General features: G+C 49.0%; 1 protein-coding gene across 1 annotated transcript; it reads left to right on the top strand.

Moving 5' to 3' along the window:
- Positions 1-4,435: 4,435 nt before the first annotated feature.
- On the top strand, positions 4,436-6,577 carry VRTN (vertebrae development associated). The gene has a single exon (XM_060098002.1). The coding sequence runs from the start codon at positions 4,436-4,438 to the stop codon at positions 6,575-6,577; it is 2,142 nt and encodes a 713-aa protein (XP_059953985.1).
- The last annotated feature ends 5,270 nt before the right edge of the window (positions 6,578-11,847 follow it).

The raw sequence follows: 11,847 nt of genomic DNA, 5'->3' as shown, positions 1-11,847 counted from the left end.
ACATCTCCTCTTACCTCTTTGGGGGAGAGGAAGGAATGAGTTAGGGTTGGGTGGGGTGGGACTGGGATGGGAAGAGTAGGTAGGGTGGGACAGGGAAGGGGAGGGAGGAGGGTGGGGTTTGCGCAGGAAGACGTGTGGTCTATCTGGACGTGTTGGCAGGTATCCGGATACTACAGCGAGAATTCAGGCAAGTCAACTTTACCTTTCTGGACCTCAATTTCCTTATCTGTAAAATGGCCAGCTTTGCCTCGAAGCCCCAAGAATCCATGTGTTTCTGCATCCTTTGGATAAAGAGCATTTTGGGCCCTGTATTTCCCTGTATGGTGGAATTACAGGGGTTAGGAGGGGAGCTCTGGAGTCAGATTGCTTAGGTTTCGTAGTTTTAATAGCTTGTGGTCTTGGGAATGTTATTTAACGCCCAAGCCTCCATTTCTCTATGTGTGAAGTAGAAGTAGCTATCCTAGTGAAGGTGCAGGTGTGATGGAGTTGTAATTCATGTAGAAGGAAAGTGAGAACCACATATAAATATTACCTCTGAAAAGCCTGAAGTCCAAACGCTCACCCAATGCAAAGCCCACAGAAACTTGTAATCGTTTAAGGGAACATTGTGCCCTCCTCCTAGTGTGGAAGGGCAGGAAGAATCACCCACACGATTTAAATTAATTATCCCCTCTTATTTTTTTTGAGATTTTGGTTGAATTACCTAAATGTACATAGTAAGCAGTAGGTGAATGGTGGTTATTTTCATAATTTTGTTTGCGAAGTATGTAGCAGAACAGAGCTCTCATTTATATGCATTTGTATAGCAGCGTTTACAAGGGACATGCAAGAAAAACAAACCCCCCAGCGTCTTTGTTGTCTGCCAGAATGAAAAAGCTCTTCTGTGTTTACAGTTTGTTCCTCAGGGCTCAATTTTTTATCGCATATGGAAGTGCTCTCAGTCAAGTTTATCTCCCGAGTCCAAAAAACTAACAGTTTTTAAAAAAGTAAATATGAAGTATATAAAAGATGAACAGATTAAAAGCCCAATTCCAGGGTCAGATAATGTGGGACAAATAAAAATCTGGTGAGAGGTTAGACCAGGTTTGTCACAATAAACACATTAAAAAAAATCTACAAGCAAGAAATTTTTATCCAAAGATGATTCTGATTACCAGTTTTTAAAAAGCTTTCTTTTTTATGGTTACTAAGTAAAATTCCGGTGGTAAGCCTTTGGTTCTTTAAAAACTTTTTTTCAACTTTACTGAACCATAATTTACACCCAAACGCATCCCCTGTAAGTACGCAAAACCCTTTCCTTTTAGGTGTGCAGTTTGATGAGTTGACAAATGTATACACCCAAACACAATTTTTAAACCTAAGGCTAATCTAAAGGAATTTATTAAAATCTGAGAACAAAGATCTGAGAAAGGGTAATGGTCTCCTTTTAAATTTAAACACAGTGTCCACAAAGGAATATTACTCTGCTTTGCAACACAACACAGAAAACCTACCAGTAATTAGGATGATTAGTTTGAATTGAAAGGTGGCTGACATTTTAAACTGTAGTAGGTGAATCACAGGCCCTAAAGAGCATCTGGTTTCAACTACTGGCTGCACCACTTACGAGGCTTGGGGCAAATTGGGCAAATGAGCCTAAGTTTGATTGTCTCTGTTTTTTCACCTGTAAATTGGGGATAATGGTAGTACCCACCTTAAAGTTCTGCTGCCAGGATTGGGAAAGTGCATGGCAAATAGTAAACCTTAGTTATTAGATCTATGTCAGCACAGTGGCTAGGCTGCTGCCACCTCTTTGAAAAGACTAACTTTATCCCAGGGCAGCAGTTCTCAAACATTTTGGTCTCAGGACACGTGTACGCTCTTAAAAATTGAAGACCCTAAAGAGCTTTTGTTTAGATAGGTTACATCTGTCAACATGTTACATTCAAAATTAAAATGTAGACATTTAGAAAAGATTTCTTTATTAAAAAAGAACAGGGCCTCCCTGGTGGCGCAGTGGTTGAGAGTCCGCCTGCCGATGCAGGGGATACGGGTTCGTGCCCCGGTCTGGGAGGATCCCATAGGCCGCGGAGCGGCTGGGCCCGTGAGCCATGGCCGCTGGGCCTGCGCATCCGGAGCCTGCGCATCCGGAGCCTGTGCTCCGCAACGGGGGAGGCCACAACAGTGAGAGGCCCGCATACCACAAAAAAAAAAAAAAAAAAAAAAAGAACAAACCTGTTACATAGTAACAAATAATAGTTTTTGTGAAAAATAACTTTTCCAGAACAGAAAAAATTTAGTGAGAACAGTGCATCTTTAAAATTTTTCAACTCTCTAATATCTGGTTATCAGAAGATAAGTAGATTCTTATCTGTGTCTGTTCAATCTGTTGTGATACATTATTTTGGTAGAAGTACATGAAGAAAATCCAACTTCATCCAGACACATAGATGGACAGAGGAAGACTATTTTTTTTTTTTCCTTTGGCTTTGCCACCACGGGGCTTGCGGGAACTTAGTTCCCCAACCAGGGATCGATCCTGGGCCACAGCAGTGAAAGTGTGAAGTCCTAACCACTGGACTGCCAGAGAATTCCCAGAGGAAGTGTATTTTGGTAGCATTTTCAGTGGATATTCTTTGACAACTACACTGAAACTCGACAAGTGGAGTTCCCCAAAGCTTAGTTATAATGCAGAATCTGAAATAATATCCAGGAACTTTTGTACCATATTATATTAAAAATCCGTTGCTTTCTTTTATACTTTGAATGGATCTTTTACCCGTGCCATCCCATTGGTTATTTGGGAAATACAGTTCATTGAGTGATGCAAATCTTCAAATGTTGAACATTCCATTATATAGTATAAAAAGTTACATGTGTTAGTGTCACCACTGGTCCCATCAGGAAAATCTTTAAGTATTGGGAAGCTGTCAAGCTCACTGTAGTGGATACAAGTTTTCCAAAATTCTAATTTTCAAATGAAAGCTCAAAATTTTTCACTGGCCATAAATAGTAGTAGTTTTCCTTGAAGTGACAGCCTCACCTTATTCATTTTTGAGAAAATGTCTGTCAAATATATCCAAGTCTAAATGACTAATGCCACTCAATTTTTCTTTCAAGTAAAAATGGTATTCCATGAAAAAGCGGCTAGTTCATCATGCAACCCAAACAATTGTCACTCATTCATTATGCACCAGTGTGCAGCAGAAATCCTCTATGAGTACTCCCCATTTTGTCACTCCCAACATTGAAGTCATGTATTTAAGGGTTATGATTTTAAAAAATAATGATCTTTGTTGCTGCATCAAGGACATTTTGGAGTGATACTAGCTTTCTTTTTCCCAACTGTGGCTACATGATGGGGTAGAACACAGTGATTTCTAGTTTAATTCATGCTGAGGTACTAGCTGTACTCCAATGTTAACACAATGAAAAAGGCAAATCATATCTTAGTGTTGTTATCTTAGTATTATTATGGAAACAGTTTAACTTGCAGCCCCTCAGAAAGTCTCAGAGAACCCCAAGGGTCCATGGACCGTACTTTTTTTTTTTCTTTTGACTGCGCTGGGTCTTCGTTGCTGCGCGTGGGCTTTCTCTTGTGGTGAGCGGGGGCTACTCTTCGTTGCGGTTTCGCGGGCTTCTCATTGCGGTGGCTTCTCTTGTTGCGGAGCACGGGCTCTAGGCACACGGGCTCAGTAGTTGTGGCTCGCGGGCTCTAGAGCGCAGGCTCAGTAGTTGTGGCACACGGGCTTAGTGGCTCCGCGGCATGTGAAATCTTCCAGGACCAGGGCTCGAACCCATGTCCCCTGCATTGGCAGGCGGATTCTCAACCACAGCACCACCAGGGAAGTCCCCATGGACCATACTTCGAGAATCACTGTTTTAGGAAAAAGGAGACCAATTTAGGCTATGTGTGATTGTCTGTCTTTAACAGGTGTAGAGGTACAGCTTCTATACCTGCACTATATAATATGTATAGTACTAGATAATACTCTAAAATATAATAGCTAATGCTTCTTTAGTACTTTACTATGTGCCAGGCACTTTTCTAAGGATGAATATATATATATATGTGTGTATGTGTGTATACACTTATAAATATACACTTATATATCTCCGTCCGTTACTTTCATTGTCTCATTTATATCCACAACAATCCTATAAGGTAGATACTTTTATTATTGTCCCCATTTTAACAGAAAAGGAACCAGAAACACAGAGAGGTTGAGTGACTTGCTCAAGCTAATATCAGAACCAGGATTCAAAGCCATTCTCTAAGGCCAAGCTCTTCCTTTGTACCACTGAGTAATTAAACAGACCCCTACCTGCTATGGGGGGATGGGAATAGATAGGTGCTATCTTGAGGGAGAAGGCAGAGGAGTGGATAAGGCGCCATTGCTGGGTATCATCTGGGTGCCTTGGCTGACCTCTGCCCTCTCTCCTTTGCCCTGGTAGGATGACATCCCGGGAGCAGCTGGTGCAGCAGGTGCTGCAGGAGCTGCAGGAGGCAGTGGAGTCCGAGGGCCTGGAGGGTCTCGTTGGTGCTGCTCTGGAGGCCAAGCAGGTCCTGTCTTCCTTCGCTCTCCCCACCGGCCGGGAGGGAGGCCCCGGCCCCCAGGTGCTGGAGGTGGACTCGGTGGCCCTGAGCCTGTACCCAGAGGATGCTCCCCGGAACATGTTGCCGCTGGTGTGCAAGGGCGAGGGCAGCCTGCTGTTCGAGGCGGCCAGCGTACTGCTGTGGGGCAACGCGGGCCTCAGCCTGGAGCTGCGGGCCCGCACGGTGGTGGAGATGCTGCTGCACCGGCACTACTACCTCCAGGGCATGATTGACTCCAAGGTGATGCTGCAGGCCGTGCGCTATTCCCTGTGCTCTGAGGAGTCCCCGGAGATGACCAGCCTGCCGTCCACCACGCTAGAGGCCATCTTTGATGCAGACGTCAAGGCCACCTGCTTTCCTAGCAGCTTCTCCAACGTGTGGCACTTGTACGCCCTCGCCTCCGTCCTTCAGCGCAACATCTACTCCATCTACCCCTTGCGCAACCTCAAGATCCGGCCGTACTTCAACCGCGTCATCCGGCCCCGCCGCTGCGAGCACATGCCCGCCACGCTGCACATCATGTGGGCCGGCCAGCCCCTCACCAGCCAGCTCTTCCGCCACCAGTACTTTGCCCCCGTGGTGGGGCTGGAGGAGGTGGAGGCTGAAAGTGCCAGCCCCGGCCTGGCCCCGACTCCCACTGCCCTGACCCCGCTGCCCCCGCCCGCCAAGACCCTGGAGCTGCTCAACCGGGAACCTGGCCTCAGCTACTCCCACCTCGGTGAGCGCTACAGCGTCACCAAGAGCACCTTCTACCGCTGGCGGCGGCAGTCCCAGGAGCACCGGCAGAAGGTGGCCACCCGCTTCTCGGCCAAGCACTTCCTGCAGGACAGCTTCCACCGCGGGGGTGTCGTGCCGCTGCAGCAGTTCCTCCAGAGGTTCCCCGAGATCTCCCGCTCCACCTATTATGCCTGGAAGCATGAGCTCTTGGGCTCTGGCGCCTGCCCGGCCCTGGCCCCCAAGGAGGAGCTGGCCATGGAGGAGCTGGAGAAGCTGCCGGAGCAGCAGGTTGCCAAGGGGCTGGGGTGCTCCTCGTCGGCCATGTCAAGCCCTGGAATGGTCTTAATGCAGCGGGCTAAGTTATACCTGGAGCACTGCATCTCCCTGAATACGCTGGTACCCTATCGCTGCTTCAAACGCAGGTTCCCCGGCATCTCCCGGTCCACCTACTACAATTGGCGCCGAAAGGCTCTCCGAAGGAACCCCAGCTTCAAGCCTGCACCAGCCCTCTCGGTAGCCGGGACTTCCCAGCCAGCACCTGTTGGGGAAAAGGCCTTGCTCCCTTGGAAGGATGAGGCAGGAGAAGGGGCAGGGAAAGCAACGGGTGGGGGATCACCTGCCCCCCGGGAGTTCCTACCCCTGAGGATGCCCCTGTCCCGTTGGCAGAGGCGCCTGCGCAGGGCAGCCCGCAAGCAGGTGCTCAGTGGGCACCTCCCCTTCTGTCGCTTCCGCCTCCGCTACCCGAGCCTGTCTCCCTCCACCTTTTGGGTCTGGAAGAGTCTTGCCCGGGGCTGGCCCAGAAGTCTGTCCAAGCTCCAGATACACGCCCCCAGCTTGGGCAAAGGGGGCATGAAGGAAGCGGAGGAGAAACGGGAGAAAGAAGCTGGCAGGAATGTGACAGCTGCCACGGCCCCACCTGCAGGGACCCTGCAGATGGCGGCTTCTCCAGGAAAGGATCCAGGGAAGGCCCAGGGAGGGTCTTCCAGAGAGGGGGCCCTGCAAGAGGGGGCCACGGCCCAGGCCCGGCCCCCCAGTGGGTCCCTGTCCAGACACCCTGTGGTGGCAGCAGCGGCGGGTGGCAGGGGCGGCCAGGTGCTGGTGATGGACATGCTCGCCACCACCAAGTTCAAGGCCCAGGCCAAGCTGTTCCTGCAGAAGCGCTTCCAGTCCAAGAGCTTCCCCTCCTACAAGGAGTTCAGTGCCCTCTTCCCCCTCACCGCCCGCTCTACCTACTACATGTGGAAGCGTGCCCTCTACGATGGCCTCACCCTGGTGGATGGCTGACGCAGAGGTATGAAAGGGGCTGGGAGGAAGGAGGACCACTTTGGAGAAGGTCAGAGACCTGAGTTGCGCCCCCCTGGCTTGGCCAGGATCCCTTTTGCTCTCACAGCATCGACCCTGAATCCAAGGGCAGCTTCGTGTTGTTTCCCAGCTCCAGGGCAGAGAGAGCCAGAGATCAGCCATCTGGCCCCGTGCAGAGAGCTACAGGACCGGAGATATTCTCTTCAGTTGTTTACCATTCTTATTTTTATTATTGTGTCTTGTTTTTAGTCTTTTGTTTTGATTTAAGTGGGTTGGCTGGGCCCCCTTGCTGGTGTTGGAAGCTGTATGTATGTGGGGACCCGAAGCGGGGTTGGTTAGCTAAAGCTGCTTTCAGCTTTTCCCCGGGACAAAAGGAGTATTGTAGCATGGCCGTCTGTCCCATTGGGTAGAATATGTCTTCAGTTCCTTTTGGGGGTTGGCACCCCCCTTACTCAAAGATGTTTCCCAGAGGAACATTAAGAGATCAGATGTGGAGCAGGTCACGGCTTCTGCCTGGTGCCCCTAAGGGAGAGGGTGCCAGGCTCAGTGTGAGCAGAAACAGGGATGTAGAGAAAGAACCAAAGTTGGCCTCTAGGGGATCACTGAAGGCTGGCCTGTCCATTGTGAGGAGTGTGGTAAAGGACTTGGGGAGAGGGCCTTGGGTCTCTACTTGCTGGTGCTTGGTGCATCTGCTGTGGACCCCGCAGTCCTCAGCCAGCCCGGCTGGCTCTTGGGGACCCCAGTTTTTCTGTTGAGCTTCTCCTCAGAGCCTGTGCCCCACCTCCAGTGAGAGACCACACAGTGGCCAGGCAGACAAGAGACTGAATTTGCATTGTCCAAGAGTGAAGTTGGAAAACCAAAGAAATAAAGTGATGTGGTGCTCACAGCCCTTGGTCTCTGGTATTTGTTTTGTCCTATGTGACTGCCCATTCCCACGTTCCCTTTTGGTTTAAGGAGCAGAGAGTGACCATTTCTCTCCCTTGATGTTCCCAGGTCCAGGACTTGGAGGATGGAGGGGATTACTCTGGGGTTTCTACTTAGAACTGGTTATTGACCTTGGGGGTTCTTCCTGCTGGGGGCAGGGCTATGGATGCCTGGAAACATACTTCCCAACAATGGGAGAAAACTGGCCAACTCAGTGTGCTCAGAGGCCAGGCCAGCATGAGGGTCAAGTCTGTGTCAGGCATCTATTTAGTCCTTGTGATGCACCCCAGCAGGCTAGGCCCAGCCACAGGTAAGGAAACTGAGCTTCAGTGTGGTTCACTCACATGCCCCCTCCAGCAGGACTGAGTATTAAGGCCAGGCCTTTGCTTGTTGGGATGCCACATCCTTGGGAAAGACGTTCCCTTAGGCCCTTTCTCCCTGTGTCTAGGTATTCTGCAGTAGCTGTCATCCTCATGGTCTTGGGGAGTCATTATTGGTTCTGCTATTTTTTCACCCCACGTCCAATCCATCAGCGAGTCCTATTGACTCTGACTTTAAAGTATGCCCAGAATCCTCCCCTTCACAATGCTGCCACCACCATCTCTCCTGGCCCACATCTCAGGTTCTACCTGCCTCCTCCTTCCACTCTTGTCCCACACAAGCCGTCCTCCAGGGGCAGCCAGAGAGATCTTTAAGTGAAATCTGATTCCGTCACTTTCCTGTCTGAAAGGTGTCGGTGGCTTCCCTTCAGTCTTAGAATTCCATGCACTGCCTTACAAAGTCCTTCATAAACTGGCCCCTGACTATCTTTCCTGCCTCTGGTCCCTTTGTTGCCTTTACCCACCACATCCAGCCACATTGGCTGCCTCTGATCTTGAATGTGCTATGCTTACTCTCCCTTTAAGGGCCTTTGCATCTATTTCTTTGGCTTAGAGTGCTTTTCCCTGTTATCTTTACAGGGCAGACTCCTTAACATTCAGATATGCGTCACTGCCGCATATCCCTTCTACATTCTGTACATGTTGCCTATTCCCATCTGTTTTTGTTGTTTATTTGCTTATGTCCCCCCCCACCACCACCACCTCCTTAGGGCATAAACTCCATGAAAAGTAGGGCTCTTCCCTGACTGGCTTACACCACTGTATTCGCAGCAGGTAGATTAGTTTCTGACACACGGTGCTACAATTTGTTGAAAGAAGGAATGAATGAAACGGGGCCACTGTGATGTCCTGCTGTTATTCCTTGACATTTTTTTTAATCAAACCTAATCCTAACTATTTCTCATTGTCCATATTTCTCCATCCCCGCAGCTACCACCTCATCTAGGCCAGCAGCTGCTCTCATCTCTGATACTTGAATGGTTTCCAAATTGACTCTGCCACCACTCAAACTATTCCAGAGGCCCCCCCGACAAAGTCCAGAATGATCTCACTGAAACCTAAATCTGACTTGTTACTAGATTTCCCATTACCCTTAGCACAAAATCCAAACGCTAATGAGGCCCCCCAGCTTGATCCCTACCAACCTCTAGGCTTATTTTTCCCCAGTGACCCCTCATGCTGTAGCCCTCATCCAGACTGACCTTGCCTCCTACCTGCTTTTCCAGGAATCATGCAGCATTGTTATGGCATTGTCTCTGCCTGTCTTTCTCTGTGGGGTCTCCACTGAACCCCCAGCGCCGATGTAGTCGCTTGGTGGTCCCTTAACGTTTAGTGAAGAGATTGGACAAGTGATGTTCCTGCCTGGCCTGCGATGGCTACCTACAGCCAGCAGGTGGCACTCTGGTGCAGCAGGAGACAAAGTCTCTGGGTTCCCAGTAGGAAACAGTATCACGCTGTTTCCAACCACAGCCTACCACCCTTACTGCCTTAGCTGTCAGAGGGTGGCGGCATCTTCCGTCCTGTGAAATGCCCTGGTTGGAGCTCAGATTCTCCTGTTTGCTCCCTTCCTGCACCCTCAGAACCAGAGCAGATCTGACTCCTGGAGCAGTGTCTCACAATGGGGTCTAAAAACCACCTGGATCTCAGTCCCTGGGGGAGCTTGTTAGGAGTGTGGATTCCAGGGCTCCACCTGGACCTACTGATTTAGACATTGGAGAAGCAGTATATGCACAGGAGCGAGCTAGTCTACCTTGCTGTGCCTCACTTTCTCCATCTATAAATGGGATTATAGTAACGCCTATAGTATAGTATGTTGCACGTAGTAATGCTGGGTGAGGATTTACTATTGGTAACAATGATGTCCAGTCTGAGAACCCCTGGGAATCTAATTCCTGTTTTCTAGGAGGAAGCTAATGCCTAAGGAGATTCTTGCTTAAGGTTACTCTCTAGATTAAAAACACTCCTGTCCCAAGATGTAAAGTTCCTTTTGTCAGAGGCCAGCACTGAGCCCAAATCCACAGGGAGATACTTTAGCTTCTGTTGGAAAAGAATTAAGAAAAATGATATGTCAATATTTATTGATTTGGAAAAGGTTTTATAAGTATGGTTATATTATTCTTCTGCAGAAAGCTGTTTCCTTTATAACCTTCTTAGAAAGGCGGAAATACCTAAGCAGTGACCATATTTGCTAAGAATACTTCATGCTGATTTTGAAGTTGACATTTGTTGAAATTATTTGTATTTTTTTGTGCTACTTTCTATCTCAGATGCAAATGTGGAAAGAAATTCCAGTGAAATGAACAATGTTTGAATAAAGGGAGAAAACGGAATATGTGAGGTTAGCTTTTCACATTTGGTACTGTTGTAAGGTAACAATGGGTTCTAAAATTTTGAATATAAAAGCTTCACCCTAAAAAAACAATCAGGTGAAACATGAATAATTAAAAAAAATTCAGTATTCATATATTTATCGCCTGGGGAAGAGATCCTCTATTTTGGTGGAGATCATCTTGTCTACCTTGATGCATGGGTTTGCTCCTCAAATATTTCTGAAGTCCAGCACTCAGACCCTTGAGTGACTCTTGGGCCCTGAGCATCACCTCATATCTCACCTGCCCCTCCTGGCTGTTCCACCCTTATCTCAGTCTCACCAACCACCAATCTGGGCTCACCCCCCAACACCCACCAATCTGCTCTTCTCTCAGTGTTTTTTTTTTTTTTTTTTTTTTTTACCATTGTTGCTGCCAGAGTCAGGTTATCAGATGAACTGGCCAGAAAGCTGGGTGTCATCCTAGAATTTTCTCTCCTCCACATCTCCATCGCAGAAGGACCGTAGGAACACTGCAGGCTTCCAGTGTTTCCACATTGCCGGATTATCACAAGGAAGTGAATTTGATTGGTCCAGGCCATTCTCATCCTTTCATCTGAGCACAGCTCTCATGCCAGGTCGCATCTCAAGTCTGGTCCAATTGTCTGTGGCTGAGGTGCTGGATCAGCCTTGCTCACCAAAGGGGTCTGGCAGATGTAATAGGCTCCTAGCCAGCAACCCATGATAGGCTGAGCCCTGTGCTGTAAGGTGAGGATACAGAACCATCTGACCTCAGCTCTTGTCCTCGTAAAGGCCTCGGTTTACTGGCAGCTGAGATCTGATTCAGTACGACAGAGGCTTTCATACGGAATGCACAAAAAGTGCAGTGGGGTCACAGGGAAGCATATGCTGGCTTTGGCATCTCATAGCTCATCCGGACCCCCTCCCAACTTGTAGCTTCCTAGGGCCACCTCTTCTCTGAGAAATGTAGGCTGCCTGGGGGTCTCGGAAATGCCTCAATTGCTCCTCAAATGACTCTGGATGCTGGTTGTGAAAACTCACCCCAGTTTGGTGGCTGTCATGGGAGGATGGGTACTGAGGGACAGGCGCCCTGACACAAGGCAGTTGTTAAGGTGGGGCTGGAAGGCTCAGGGGGTGTGGGTGAGGGGAACCTGCTCTGGCTCTGGGTGCTGTCTGCTTATCTCACTGGTCTGACTTCCAGCAGGAAGGTTCTAGTATGATTTCCCCTCCCCAACTGAGGATGCCAGTAGGTTGTCACTAGCAGGTTCCTAAATATTGCCATTACTGGTTTATCTCATGGAAGGGGAGGAGGAAGCTTTCAGGGAGATTAGAAGCAGCGGAAAGTAGGTTTAACGGTATAAAAAAATTTTTTCCATGGAAAATGACTTGAAAATAGCATGAAATCCGCTTAACTCCAGCGGCTCTGCCAGGCAGAGAGAGCTGGAGGGGGACCTAGATCGGAGGGCAGCCAGGAAAAGATGAGGCAGACGGCTGCTCACGGATGGCCCTCCACCTGAGGAAACCGCAGGGATGGTAGAGGGCGAAAGCTGCAGGTGATCCTCTCCATGCCTCACCTGGGCTAGATTGCAGCTCCCAGGATGCGGGCTGGTGGGAGGCCA

The sequence above is a fragment of the Mesoplodon densirostris genome, chromosome 4 (assembly GCF_025265405.1).
Source record: "Mesoplodon densirostris isolate mMesDen1 chromosome 4, mMesDen1 primary haplotype, whole genome shotgun sequence".
Taxonomy (NCBI): Eukaryota; Metazoa; Chordata; class Mammalia; order Artiodactyla; family Ziphiidae; genus Mesoplodon; species Mesoplodon densirostris.
This window is presented reverse-complemented; position numbering and strand designations above follow the sequence as displayed.

Excerpts from the sequence above, each read along its gene's own strand:
- VRTN (XM_060098002.1), top strand. The coding sequence starts at position 4,436 with ATGACATCCCGGGAGCAGCTGGTGCAGCAGGTGCTGCAGGAGCTGCAG.